General features: G+C 41.6%; 1 protein-coding gene across 1 annotated transcript in view; it reads right to left on the bottom strand.

Annotated features, from left to right (window-relative positions):
- arhg4 (Rho guanine nucleotide exchange factor 4) overlaps nt 1-16,081 on the bottom strand; it is a 133,895-nt gene that overhangs the window by 67,172 nt on the left and 50,642 nt on the right. The window contains exons 3-4 of the mRNA XM_014181751.3: nt 8,913-9,185; nt 8,290-8,419 (exon numbers count right to left, since the gene is read on the bottom strand). Coding sequence (XP_014037226.3) covers nt 8,290-8,419; nt 8,913-9,185 — 403 coding nt within the window. The remainder of the gene's footprint in view (nt 1-8,289; nt 8,420-8,912; nt 9,186-16,081) is intronic.

Raw genomic sequence — 16,081 nt, 5'->3', positions numbered from 1 at the left:
TGAGAACCATGAGCCTCCTAGGTTTTGTATTGAAGTCAATGTGCCCAGAGGAGGACGGAAACTCTCTATCCTCCGGCTACACCATGGTGTTACCCTGTAGAGTGCAGTTGAGGCTACTGTAGACCTTCATTGCAAAACAGCGTGTTTTAATCAATTATTTGGTGACATGAATATATTTAGCATACTTTTATCTAAATAGGATAACTTTTAAATGTTTTACTTAAAAAAATAAAAAAAAAATCCCTGAGGAGCCTCCACTGTACTACAGTCATGTCTGCATATTCATAACCCATATTTATGTCCCATATTTATATCCCATATTCATAACTCATATTTATGTCCCATATTCATATCCCATATTCATAACCCATGCCCAAGTTAGATCAACACATGAAGATATATCGCTGCCTGGCTGGCTACAATACATGTACAAAATTATTCAAACTTAAATAAATGTTTTGTTTTCACTTCAGAACACAGGGAAGTATACATGAGGGAGAAGGTCCCAGGCATTACCGCTACACCAGGGGTATTCAACTTGGGATCCGCATAGGTACTGCAGGGGGTCCACGGATAAAAAAAACAAAAATGTGAATATTGCTAGCAACAACATTTTAAAACCTCTTAAGGTGATAGTCACTGAAATCGGGCACTAGAATTACTTAAAAAAATATGTATACGTTTACATTATAAGTCTGAAGAGAACCATCCAGACCTTCCAAGAACCATGTGAAGGTCCTCTGTCGAATAAACTTGTATTTGCCTCCCTCTGGTGGTCAGCTGCATCATTACATCCATTTATATCACCAAACCGAAACAGTGCAAAACGTCTGTCAGCTCAACTGGTTTTAATTAAATGTTGAATTGCATACCTACAGTAGAAACAGTAGTATATTCTTCCTAACGATGTCAACTTTATTTCTGAACTTCTAATATTGAGCAACTTACACTCCTTCGAGCTAATTACACTCACTGGAGTATCTGTATTAACAAAAAAGCACCCATGAGTATATAATCATTTGTGGAGTGTTTATGTCTATCCTGTTACACACAAGTGTGTAATGGAAATGTGTGTCCTGCTTATCTCAACTTTCCCTGAGGCACTTGCAGAGAGTGGGGTCACGGCCAGTGTCACCATTAAACAGCGTCCCTGAATCAATTAGGGTTAAGTAAGTGCCTTTCTCAACGGGAACAGCGACAGATTTTTCACCTTGTCAGCTGCGGTATTCGGAATAGCAACCTTTCAGTTGTGGCATGTGACGTTGGCTGCTTTTTTGGACATGGGCATACATTTATACCAACACATTACTAACCTTTGTTTAACTAGCTAAACAGCTGCTATTAGCAAACGTGTTTGGAGTAGGGCTGGCACAACAATCGTATAAATAATCTGCATAATAGTTATACATTCATTTTAGAAGAAGGCCGGATTCAACTTTATATTCACCCAGATCCAGTTTACACTATCAGTTTTTCATTTTTACATGAAGTGGGTAAAGTTAGTAATCATTTTACGAGCAGAATGGTACGGCTGGGAGGAGAAACTTCGTTCCAAATGTTCGAAAACGGTCAAAACCATTCGTTTTTGAGAGAGGTGTGTTGTATTCATTATGTATGACTTTCGAACAAGCATTAGGATGCATTACAAGTTCAAAACATTTTTCAACAGAAATTACAATTATGACAATAACTGTGGCCATCTGCATGGCAATTAATCGTTACCCAAAATTCCATAATCGACACAGCCTTAGTTGGTGTTACATTTCTGGCTAATAGGCTATGTTATATAATGTGGGGAGGTCAAAATAATGAAAAACTATCAAATCTATTAATTTTTAAATGTAGGTTACTTATCCTTGCCATTATCATTCACCTGATGATAAGACAAGAACTGTGGGAAAGAGACAGAGAGAGAGAGAGAGAGAGAGAGAGAGAGAGAGAGAGAGAGAGAGAGACACCCTATGCACACTGATAGACAAACATGTCCAACAAAATAACACCAACATTTATGCTTGCTTTAACAACTTCCAAAAAGCATTTGATTCTATTTGGCATACAGGACTATTCTACAAAGTTATTGAAAGCGGTGTAGGGGGTAATACATATGACATCATTCAGTCAATGTATACGGGCAATACGTGCAGCGTCAAAATTGGCAAGAAAATAACAGAATTCTTTGCCAGGGTTGCAATCTGAGCCCTGCACTCTTCAATATTTACATCAACGAATTGGCCGCAATTCTAGAAAAATCCTCAGCCCCTGGTGTTAGCCTCCACAATTCAGAGGTTAAATGCCTACTCTTGGCAGATGACCTGTGCCTGCTGTCACCTGCAGCACATTACCTACAGCAGAGCCTGGACCTGCTAGAGCAGTACTGCCAGACCTGGGCAGTGTCAGTAAACCCCAAAAAGACTCAAATAATGATTTTCCAGAGAAGATCCAGATCTCAGGGAATTAGATCAAAGTTCTCAATTGGTACAAAATATACATACAGTGGGGGGAAAAAGTATTTGATCCCCTGCTGATTTTGTACGTTTGCCCACTTACATAGAAATGATCAGTCTATAATTTTAATGGTAGGTTTATTTGAACAGTGAGAGACAGAATAACAACAAAAAAATCCAGAAAAACGCATGTCAAAAATGTTATAAAATGATTTGCATTTTAATGAGGGAAATAAGTATTTGACCCCTCTGCAAAACATGACTTAGTACTTGGTGGCAAAACCCTTGTTGGCAATCACAGAGGTCAGACGTTTCTTGTAGTTGGCCACCAGGTTTGCACATGTCTCAGGAGGGATTTTGTCCCACTCCTCTTTGCAGATCTTCTCAAAGTCATTAAGGTTTCGAGGCTGACGTTTGGCAACTCGAACCTTCAGCTCCCTCCACAGATTGTCTATGGGATTAAGGTCTGGAAACTGGCTAGGCCACTCCAGGACCTTAATGTGCTTCTTCTTGAGCCACTCCTTTGTTACCTTGGCCGTGTGTTTTGGGTCATTGTCACGCTGGAATACCCATCCACGACCCATTTTCAATGCCCTGGCTAAGGGAAGGATGTTCTCATCCAAGATTTGACGGTATATGGCCCCGTCCATCGTCCCTTTGATGCGGTGAAGTTGTCCTGTCCCCTTAGCAGAAAAAACACCCCCAAGCATAATGTTTCCACCTCCATGTTTGACGGTGATGGTGTTCTTGAAGTCATAGGCAGCATTCCTCCTCCACCAAACACGGCGAGTTGAGTTGATGCCAGAGAGCCCCATTTTGGTCTCATCTGACCACAACACTTTCACCAGTTGTCCTCTGAATCATTCAGATGTCCATTGGCAAACTTCAGATGGGCATGTATATGTATTCTTGAGCAGGGGGACCTTGCGGGCGCTGCAGGATTTCAGTCCTTCACGGCATGGTGTGTTACCAATTGTTTTCTTGTTGACTATGGTCCCAGCTGCCTTGAGATCATTGACAAGATCCTGCCATGTAGTTCTGGGCTGATTCCTCACCGTTCTCATGATCATTGCAACCCCACGAGGTAAGATGTTGCATGGAGCCCCAGGCCGAGGGAGATTGACAGTTCTTTTGTGTTTCTTCCATTTGCGAATAATCGCACCAAATGTTGTCACCTTCTCACCAAGCTGCTTGGCGATGGTTTTGTAGCCCATTCCAGCCTTGTGTAGGACTACAATTTTGTCCCTGACATCCTTGGAGAGCTCTTTGGTCTTGGCCATGGTGGAGAGTTTGGAATCTGATTGATTGATTGCTTCTGTGGACAGGTGTCTTTTTTACAGTGTGCTCCTAATCTCAGCTCATTACCTGTATAAATGACACCTGGGAGCCAGAAATCTTTCTGATTTAGAGGGGGTCAAATACTTATTTCCCTCATTAAAATGCAAATCAATTTATAACATTTTTGACATGCGTTTTTCTGGATATTGTTGTTGTTATTCTGTCTCTCACTGTTCAAATAAACCTGCCATTAAAATTATAGACTGATCCTTTCTTTATCAGTGGGCAAACGTACAAAATCAGCAGGGGATCAAATATTTTTTTCCCCCACTGTAGAGTACTGCACACACTACAATTACTTAGGTTAAAAAATAAGCTGAACTGGACACCTTAATGAGGCAGTTAATGAACTGCGAGAGAAAGCACACAGGGCTTTCTACGCCATTAAAAAAGAAATTCAAAATTAGGCTAAAACTAATTTAATGTGTCATTGAACCAATTGCACTTTATGGCAGTGAGGTGTGGGGTCCACTTGCAAAACAAGATTTCACCCAATTTGACAAACACCCCATTGAAATCCTGCATGCAGAGTTCTGTAAGATTCTCCTACATGTCCAGAGTAAAACTACAAAAAATGCATGCAGGGCAGAATTAGGCCAATATCTACTAATAACAAAAACTCAAACAAGAGCAATTATGTTGTGGAAGCATCTAAAATAGTGATCCCCTCTCATATAATTACCAAGCCCTGCAATGCCAAGAGCTGAGCAAAGAAAAGAGTCCCCTCATCCAGCTGGTCCTAAGTTCACAAACCTGTTCTACTAACACACTGAAGCCTCAGGACCAGAACATCCAATCAATCAGAACAAACCAAATTACAACACAGTCAAAACAAAACGACATTAAATATTGGGAAACATATTGACAGTACACCGTGGCAAACAATTTGACCATGGTTACTGATCAAAACCTTAGAAAAACCTTGACAAAGTACAGGCTCAGTGAGCACAGCCTTGCCATTGAGAAGGGTAGACACAGGAAAACCTGGCTCCCTGTAGAGGAAAAGCTGTGCAACCACTGCACAACAGCAGAACCTGAGACAGAGCTGCATTTCCTGACAAAATGTCATAAATATAAAACAATTAGAGAGAGTGTCATTTCCCCAAATTTGAAACCCTCTGACAGAGCTCCAGAGTTCCTCTGTGGAGATGGGAGAACCCTCCAGAAGGACAACCATCTCTGCAGCACTCCACCAATCAGGTCTTTATGGTAGACTTGCCAGATGGAAGCCACTCCTTAGTAAAAGGCACATGACAGCCCACTTGGGGTTTGTCAAAAGGTACCTAAAGACTCTGACCATGAGAAACGAGATTCTCTGGTCTGATGAAACAAAGATTGGCCTGAATGCCAAGTGTCACGTCTGGAGAAAACCTGGCATCATCCCTACGGTGAAGCATGGTGGTGGCAGCATCATGCTGTGGGGGATGTTTTTCAGAGACAGGGACTGGGAGACTAGTCAGGATCAAGGGAAAGATGAATGGACCAAAGTACAGAGAGATCCTTGATGAAAACCTGCTCCAGAGCACTCAGGACCTCAGACTGGGGCAAAGGTTCACCTTCCAACAGGACAACGACTCTAAGCACACAGCCAAGACAACGCAGGAGTGGCTTCGGGACAAGTCTCTGAATGTCCTTGAGTGGTCCAGCCAGAGCCCGGACTTGAACCCAATGGAACATCTCTGGAGAGACCTGAAAATAGCTGGGCAGCAACGCTCCCCCATCCAACCTGACAGAGCTTGAGAGGATCTGCAGAGAAGAATGGGAGAACCTCCCCTAATATAGGTGTGCCAAGTTTCTGCTGTCTTTGTCTCAGAGAGACATGGTGGTTCTACTGTCTCATAGGACACAGAGAGACATGGTGGTTCTACTGTCTCATTGGACACAGAGAAACATGGTGGTTCTACTGTCTCATAGGACACAGAGAGACATGGTGGTTCTACTGTCTCATAGGACACAGAGAAACATGGTGGTTCTACTGTCTCATAGGACACAGAGAGACAGTTGTTCTGCTGTACCACCTGGTAATGGAAAGGCTGTTGGTCCTGATGAAGATACGCACACACACACCTTTGACTTGATTTTGATTTGACACACACACACACACACACACACACACACACACACACACACACACACACGCACGCACGCACGCACGCACACACACACAGTAACAATAAGGTGGGTTAAAAGTCAGAAGACCAGGCAGACAGAGCCACTGAGCTGTGACATTGGAGCCTTCAGAAACAAGGCCAGTAAAGTTTAGATTGGAGGGAAGATCTCTCTCTCTCTCCCTCTGTCCCTCTGTCCCTCTGTCCCTCTCTCCCTCTCTCCCTCCCTCTCTCTCACAGATATACTGGATGGACCTAAAGACTGCAGACCGACTGAAACGGAGGCTTAAGTTAAATATTTTTTGTATGTATAAACCAATAACTAACCATCTGTAACCTACTTATAAACCCTTTGGTGTGTGACCGATATTTAGTGTCAGTTTGAAAACATCCTTTCATGGGCTATGATGAATACAGATGAGTATGGTGTTGGAAGGTGAAAAGTGGCTTAGCTCACTGCATGGTGTATACCACAGAAATATAACTACCCATCATCAACCTACTGACTTCAATAGGGATACCCATTCTAGTCATTCTATTTCTATGGTGCACAGCCCATTAGCCAGTCAGCAAAAGAGGTTGACACTACACTTGTCTTTTGATTGGCCGTTCAATTCAATGAACTAAAATGAATCAAATTACACGGAAGGCATCTGGTGCAAGAACACTGACCTCACTTTGAGTGGCATGCAATCTGCTGCGTGCGTGTGCACGTGCGTGCGTGCGTGCGCCCACCCAATGACATCAGAATGAACAGGGTCATTTCAGCACAACCTTATGTCCGACCAACTCAGCAGTATGATAGGTTACCCTGGAGACCCTCTCACAGTCAGAGCAATAGAAAAAGGAGTCTAGCACCTATCGTTTGCGTTTTTCTCAAAACGGTCCTGACAGAAAGCTAAAACTTTATAGATAATGAATAAATGAGATTTTCCTAAACCATTCTCTCCTTCCATATTCCATCTCCTACAGGCTTCTCAGAGGAAGAGCTGAGTCAGACAGACAATCTGACACACACAGACACACACCCTCCGGGAGAATTCTGTGTTCTCCCACTAAAGTGACGGCTGGATTTTGAACAGGACTACTAAAAAATCCACTAAATTCAGAAGACGATCCATCTGGAGATACCACCATATCTTCCAGAGACTAATCACCATAGAAACACAGTGTTTACATATTCTCAAAAACTCATTGACCTGGATTTAAAACTGATGATGTCACTGGCTCTCCTTCAGTTGGACTGTCTGTTAATGTGAACAGTACAATGCCTTTCCAAGCTCCAATAAACTGTGGGACCACTGATGTGCAGAGGATGTGAATCCCCCTGCTGGTGACAGGCAGTACTACAACAACACTATGTCCATGCCAAAACAGTAATAATTGTAATTGGCTCAGAGTAGTGTTACACCTAGCTTCAGAATAAAGTCGTTGTTTCACAACAGATGTTGCTGCAGTGCGTGGCATGATGCCCGCAGGCTAATCCAGGATTTGGTGAGGACATGATTTTAAACGCAGAACTAAATGATAAATACAGTAAGTCCCACAAACAGAATTACATCTAGGGAATGGAGTTGGAGTCTGAGACAGGGGTGGGGGACAGGGGTGGGGGCCAGGGGTGGGGGGCCAGGGGTGGGGGACAGGGGACCTATAATCTAGTAAATAGGTGGTCATCATGAGAAAAGGAAAAAAGACATTGTAGATTATTGGAACCAACCTTGGCATAGCGAGTGAGAGAGCCAGCAGTATGCAGTACTCCGAGTTAGGAGGAGGAGCTACTCTCAGGGTTAGGAGGAGGAGGAGGTAGGAGCTACTCTCGGGGTTAGGAGGAGGAGGAGGTAGGAGATACTCTCAGGGTTAGGAGGAGGAGAAGGTAGGAGATACTCTCAGGGTTAGGAGGAGGAGAAGGTAGGAGATACTCTAAGGGTTAGGAGGAGGAGGTAGGAGATACTCTCAGGGTTAGGAGGAGGAGGAGGTAGGAGATACTCTCCGGGTTAGGAGGAGGAGGAGGTAGGAGATACTCTCAGGGTTAGGAGGAGGAGGAGGTAGGAGATACTCTCAGGGTGAGGAGAAGGTAGGAGATACTCTCAGGGTGAGGAGAAGGAGGAGATACTCTCAGGGTTAGGAGGAGGAGAAGGTAGGAGATACTCTCAGGGTTAGGAGGAGGAGGTAGGAGCTACTCTCAGGGTTAGGAGCTACTCTCAGGGTTAGGAGGAGGTAGGAGCTACTCTCAGGGTTAGGAGGAGGAGGTAGGAGCTACTCTCAGGGTTAGGAGGAGGAGGTAGGAGCTACTCTCAGGGTTAGGAGGAGGAGGTAGGAGCTACTCTCAGGGTTAGGAGGAGGAGGTAGGAGCTACTCTCAGGGTTAGGAGGAGGAAGAGGGATGTAGGAGATACTCACAGGGGTAGGAGATGCGTCGTCTCCAGCCCAGACAGTCCAGACCGATGGGGGTGCTCTGGGAGAAGCAGTGGGTCTTCAGGAGCATCCCAGAGAATGCCTCCATGGTCGACAGGGACACTGGAGCATGCGACTGTGGGGAGGAGGCAAAATCAAAGCTGGGGATCCAACAAGGCCTACATACCTAGAAGTCTATAGTTAGTATAATGCTCACTTTAAATGTTAAGACCCTGCCTTTTCTTAGTTTAATCCTGAATATACGTGTACTATATCATGTGATAGAGCAACAGTAATAATGGGTTTTTCCTGAACAGATTGAGCTGAAGGTGCATGCAGGTTTAGGCTAACAGTAGGAGCTGAGAGAGAGACTGGTACGGAAACAGGAGCGAGCGAGAAAGACATCCAAAAAATATGAAATGGGTGGGGGAAAAAATGAACAAAGGAAAGATGTCAAGACTCGGTAGAAGACATCTGACGAAGGATAGAAGAGACGGAGGAGGGAACCATCCTCATGACAGTACGTAGATGAAGAGGAGGAAGGAGGAGGAAGAGGAGGAGGAGAGAGACAAAATCCATCTCCCTAGGCTGTAAGTTGTTTTGCACGGGTAAGCATGGTGGAGTCTTACTTTGTCGAGCTCTTCAGCACAGTGTGGACTGAGTTGTCCCAGGCTTCCCCTCTTCATTTGGGCCAGCTTCCGCTTCCGTCTCGTTTCCTCTTCGATCCACAGGTCATCTGAGCAGCAGTGGTGGCGTCTCGGATCCCTGTCCGGCCTGTGGCCTAGTGGTGGTCTGATGGTTAAGGCAGTAGTGTCCGGTCCAGACCCAGGAGTCTTCAGCTCTGCTAGCCTCTTCCCTCCTCCCCCTGCCTGGCTGCTTGGTCTACATCCATCCTGACTGGTCTTTGGGTGAATAGTCAACTGGTTAGCAACAATATGGCATCTATCTGTGTACATGACAGCATATTATTCTTACTGGTACATGATCGTAAACAGTTGTTATGGAGTGTTGATCACTATGCTGGAACAGGTGAATGAAATTGTCTTGATTTGTGTAACTGATGCACTTGACAGGCAAGGTAGTTCCCACTGACTATTTCCTGTGCGCATAAATACTGAGATATCTCACATTACTTAATCATGATTTAGTTTAGCCTCTATGTCCCTGCCTGCTTGGTCATGGTTAGAAGGGATGGTTAAGTTTAGCTTCTGTGTCCCTGTCTGCTTGGTCATGGCTAATGTCAAAGTGAAGTCAAAAGTTAAATGTTTGAATAATGTTTGCCTTTTTGCTAACCCTTTTCCTAACCTTAACCTAATTATCCTAACCTCATGCTATTCTTCATATTTTGACATGAGAATGAGAGAATATTTAGCCGTTTTAAAACCAATGATAATAATTTGGCAAGTGTTTATATTTGTCCTGCTACACACAAGAGTGTAATGGAAATGTTTTTTGCACATTACAACTTCCCCTGAAACACCCACAGGGAGTGGGTCACCACTGTACAGAATCCCTGAAGCAATTACAGTTAAGTGCATTGCTCAAACACACAGTGACAGATTTTCTTTCCACCTTGTTGGCTACGGTATTCGAACCAGCAACCTTTCAGTTACTGGCCCACCACCCTAACCTCAAGGCTACCTGCTGCCCTAAAACCCCCCCATGACATCAAGCAGCCAATTGTTCTCTCTGCCCCATGGCAAAATGTGTAGAATTAAAGGAAACTAGCTTTAAAACAGGAACATTTTCTCCCAGCCTCATGACAAAATGTGTAGAATAACATTATGCCATTTTTTTTCTCTGCCCCATGTCAAAATGTGTTGAAATACAGCAAGTTAGCTGTTTGGGGGAGCCCCCTGGAGTTAGGAGGCCCGGGGCCCAAATGCAGTAGTCCGGCCCTGGCTGCTTCCCATCTAGACAAAACATGCCTGGCCCTGCGGGTGCTTCCTGCAAACTCCACTAGGGGGGGCTTGAACACACAGTCCCCCTCCAAGCTGCCTGCTGTGTAAGGCTGGGCTGGCTGGGCTGTTTCAGAGCTGGCAGACGGGACGGGAGAAGACTAACTAATTCACAGAATGGAAATGTACCATGCCACGCCAGTGACAGCAGAGCACAGTGGAGGAAAGTAAGAGATGACTATTGGTTCCTCCTACTTCTTCATCTCTCTTTCAGAAGAGGAGAGCACAGGGGAGGAAAGGAGATGAAGAAGGGCTTATTCTGCATTTAATCTGAAAGAAACACACACACACACACACACACACACACACACACACACACACACACACACACACACACACACACACACACACACACACACACACACACACACACACACACGACTGTAGAAAGAGATGAAGTGCCCAAAGCTGTTATTTAAATTCAGCCTGAGGCTGACCAGAAACCCTCTGAACACATCAACAATTGCCTCCCACGAAGAATCGTTACCTATCGTTTCATACAAGCCGGAGCCCAAGGGAAACAGCTAGTTTAAGGTCTCAGAGCAAGTGATGTCACCTATTGAAATGTCACTAGCACGCACCGCTAACTAGCTAGCCATTTCACACCAGTTACACTGAGGCGGAACAGGGCCAGTGAAAGACAGTCAACACTTTATCCCATAGTGCACCCTGCCTGGCCTTCCCTCATCCTCTTGATGGAGCAAGGGTTAACATGGCTGCTGTATCATGATGTTAAACGGACAGGCAGGTCATTCCATCATGATGTTAAACTGACAGTCAGCGGCACATCTGGCGCAGTCAGGTCCCGATGTTAAACTGACAGTCAGGTCACCCGGTCGACGGCGGTCTCCTCATGGCGGACGGCGGTCCCCGAGCTGACAGTCAGGTCATTCTATCATGATGTTAAACTGACAGTCAGTCAGGTCATTCTATCATGATGTTAAACTGACAGTCAGGATCATTCCATCATGATGTTAAACTGACAGTCAGTCAGGTCATTCTCATCATGATGTTAAACTGACAGTCAGGACATTCTATCATGATGTTAAACTGACAGTCAGGACATTCTATCATGATGTTAAACTGACAGTCAGGTCATTCTATCATGATGTTAAACTGACAGTCAGTCAGGTCATTCTATCATGATGTTAAACTGACAGTCAGGTCATTCTATCATGATGTTAAACTGACAGTCAGGTCATTCTATCATGATGTTAAACTGACAGTCAGTCAGGTCATTCCATCATGATGTTAAACTGACAGTCAGGTCATTCCATCATGATGTTAAACTGACAGTCAGTCAGGTCATTCTATCATGATGTTAAACTGACAGTCAGTCAGGTCATTCTATCATGATGTTAAACTGACAGTCAGTCAGGTCATTCTATCATGATGTTAAACTGACAGTCAGTCAGGTCATTCTATCATGATGTTAAACTGACAGTCAGGACATTCTATCATGATGTTAAACTGACAGTCAGTCAGGTCATTCTATCATGATGTTAAACTGACAGTCAGGACATTCTATCATGATGTTAAACTGACAGTCAGGACATTCTATCATGATGTTAAACTGACAGTCAGTCAGGTCATTCTATCATGATGTTAAACTGACAGTCAGGACATTCTATCATGATGTTAAACTGACAGTCAGGCAGGCATTCCATCATGATGTTAAACTGACAGTCAGGACATTCTATCATGATGTTAAACTGACAGTCAGGACATTCTATCATGATGTTAAACGAGTCAGTCAGGTCATTCCATCATGATGTTAAACTGACAGTCAGGACATTCTATCATGATGTTAAACTGACAGTCAGTCAGGACATTCTATCATGATGTTAAACTGACAGTCAGGTCATTCTATCATGATGTTAAACTGACAGTCAGTCAGGTCATTCTATCATGATGTTAAACTGACAGTCAGGACATTCTATCATGATGTTAAACTGACAGTCAGTCAGGACATTCTATCATGATGTTAAACTGACAGTCAGGCAGGTCATTCTATCATGATGTTAAACTGACAGTCAGTCAGGTCATTCTATCATGATGTTAAACTGACAGTCAGTCAGGTCATTCTATCATGATGTTAAACTGACAGTCAGTCAGGTCATTCTATCATGATGTTAAACTGACAGTCAGTCAGGACATTATATCATGATGTTAAACTGACAGTCAGTCAGGTCATTCTATCATGATGTTAAACTGACAGTCAGTCAGGTCATTCTATCATGATGTTAAACTGACAGTCAGTCAGGTCATTCTATCATGATGTTAAACTGACAGTCAGGACATTCTATCATGATGTTAAACTGACAGTCAGTCAGGACATTCCATCATGATGTTAAACTGACAGTCAGGTCATTCTATCATGATGTTAAACTGACAGTCAGTCAGGTCATTCTATCATGATGTTAAACTGACAGTCAGTCAGGTCATTCTATCATGATGTTAAACTGACAGGCAGGTCATTCTATCATGATGTTAAACTGACAGTCAGTCAGGTCATTCTATCATGATGTTAAACTGACAGTCAGGTCATTCTATCATGATGTTAAACTGACAGTCAGTCAGGTCATTCTATCATGATGTTAAACTGACAGTCAGGACATTCCATCATGATGTTAAACTGACAGTCAGTCAGGTCATTCTATCATGATGTTAAACTGACAGTCAGGACATTCTATCATGATGTTAAACTGACAGGCAGTCAGGACATTCTATCATGATGTTAAACTGACAGTCAGTCAGGTCATTCTATCATGATGTTAAACTGACAGTCAGGTCATTCTATCATGATGTTAAACTGACAGTCAGTCAGGACATTCCATCATGATGTTAAACTGACAGTCAGGACATTCCATCATGATGTTAAACTGACAGTCAGTCAGGTCATTCTATCATGATGTTAAACTGACAGTCAGTCAGGTCATTCTATCATGATGTTAAACTGACAGTCAGTCAGGACATTCTATCATGATGTTAAACTGACAGTCAGTCAGGTCATTCTATCATGATGTTAAACTGACAGTCAGTCAGGTCATTCTATCATGATGTTAAACTGACAGTCAGTCAGGTCATTCTATCATGATGTTAAACTGACAGTCAGGACATTCTATCATGATGTTAAACTGACAGTCAGTCAGGACATTCTATCATGATGTTAAACTGACAGTCAGTCAGGTCATTCTATCATGATGTTAAACTGACAGTCAGTCAGGTCATTCTATCATGATGTTAAAATGACAGTCAGGTCATTCTATCATGATGTTAAACTGACAGTCAGTCAGGTCATTCCATCATGATGTTAAACTGACAGTCAGGTCATTCTATCATGATGTTAAACTGACAGTCAGGTCATTCCATCATGATGTTAAACTGACAGTCAGTCAGGTCATTCTATCATGATGTTAAACTGACAGTCAGTCAGGACATTCTATCATGATGTTAAACTGACAGTCAGTCAGGTCATTCTATCATGATGTTAAACTGACAGTCAGGACATTCCATCATGATGTTAAACTGACAGTCAGTCAGGTCATTCTATCATGATGTTAAACTGACAGTCAGGACATTCCATCATGATGTTAAACTGACAGTCAGGTCATTCTATCATGATGTTAAACTGACAGTCAGTCAGGTCATTCTATCATGATGTTAAACTGACAGTCAGTCAGGTCATTCTATCATGATGTTAAACTGACAGTCAGTCAGGTCATTCTATCATGATGGGTACAAAACGTTGGAACAGCAGATGCCAGAGGAGACTTTTCTTTTTAAAAACATATTCCTGCCAATCAAAGATGTACCCTGAGGGAGGTTGATAGTATAGTAAGGATGTCTAGCTGTTTCTTTAATAGATTACATGTTTTGGGCTGTTTAACGTCTGCATTCTTCGTTATTATATCCGTTATTATCCATAATTTCAGTTATTATCAGTTATATCTTTTATTATTTGTTATTATCCTTTATTAACCGTTATTATCCATTATTTCAGCTGCATCAGTTAACATCAGTTATATCCGTTATCGGTTATATCGGTTATTATCAGTTATTTCAGTAATATCAGTTATCGGTTATTTCAGTTTATATCAGTTAGTATCCGTTATCAGCTATATCGGATATTGGTTATTATCGGTTATTTCAGTAGTACCAGTAATATCAATTAATATCAGTTATCAGCTATTATCCGTTATATCCATTATAAGCTGTTATTATCAGTTAAGTCCGTTATTATCAGTTATTATCAGTTATTATCAGTTATTAGCAGTTATCATCAGTTATCTCAGTTATCAGTTATTACCAGTTGTATTTGTTACATTAGTTCTTATCGGTTATTATCAGTTATTTCAATAATATCAGTTATCAGGTATATCAATCACATTTCAATCAAATGTATTTGTAAAGCCCTTCTTACATCAGCTAATATCTCAAAGGGCTGTACAGAAACCCAGCCTAAAACCCCAAACATTAAGCAATGCAGGTGTAGAAGCACGGTGGCTAGGAAAAACTCGATAGAAAGGCAGAAACCTAGGAAGAAACCTAGAGAGGAACCAGGCTCTGAGTGGTAGCCAGTCCTCTTCTGGCTGTGCAGGGTGGAGATTATAACAGTACATGGCCAAGATGTTCAAATGTTCATAGATGACCAGCATGGTCAAATAATACAAATCACAGTGGTTGTAGAGGGTGCAACAGGTCAGCACCTCAGGAGTATATGTCAGTAGGCTGTTCATAGCCGATCATTCAGAGAATCTCTACCAGTTATATCAGTTATTTCAGTTAAATCAGTTATATGAGTTATCACTTATTAGCAGTCATTTCAGCTACATCAGTTAATATCAGTTATTATCGGTTACTTCAGTAATATCAGTTATCAGTTATATCAGCTATTATCCGTTATATCCGTTATTTCAGTTACATCAGGTATATTTGTTATTATACATTATATGCATTATTATCCGATATCAGTTATTTTCAGTTACATCAGTTACTATCAGTTACTATCAGTTAATATCAGTTAGCAGATATTTCATTAATATCAGTAATATCAGTTATATCGGCTCTTACCGGGTATATCAGTTATCAGTTATTTCAGTTATTAACAGCAAATTTCAGTTAATATCAGTTATCAGTTATTTCAGCAGTATCAGTTATTATCAGTTCTCAGTAATATAAGTTATTACCAGTTAATGTGTTATCAGTTATTATCAGTTATTTCAGTTATTATCTGTTATTTCAGCTACATCAATTATATTTGTTATTATACATTATCCGTTATTATCAGTTATCAGTTACATCAGTTATATCAGTTATTATCCATTATATCCGTTATTTCAGTTACATCAGTTATATTTGTTATTTTACATTATATCCATTATTATCAGTTCAGTTATATCAGTTGTTTTCAGTTATTTCAGTTACATCAGTTAATATCGGTTATCAGTTATTTCATTAATGTCAGTTATATCGGCTATTACCAGTTTATATCAGTCATCAGTTATTTCAGTTGTTAACAGTGAATTTCGGTTAATATCTGTTATTAGTTATTTCAGTAATATCAGTTATTATCAGTTAATATGAGTTATTATCTGTTATTTCAGTTACATCAGTTATATGTATTATTATACATTATATATATTGTTATCCGTTATCAGTTATCAGTTATTTTAGTTATTTTAGTTATCATCAGTTATTTCAAGTTATTATCAGTGATCAATTATTTCAGTTGTTATCAGTTATTATCGGTTATATCAGTTAAGTTATTTCAGTTATATCAGTTCATATCAGTTATTATCAGTTATTTCGGTAATATCAATAATATCAGTTAATATCAG

This window comes from Salmo salar, chromosome 29 (assembly GCF_965601325.2).
Source record: "Salmo salar chromosome 29, fSalSal1, whole genome shotgun sequence".
Taxonomy (NCBI): Eukaryota; Metazoa; Chordata; class Actinopteri; order Salmoniformes; family Salmonidae; genus Salmo; species Salmo salar.
Note: the sequence above shows the minus strand (reverse complement) of the source record. Positions and strands in the feature narration are given on the sequence as shown.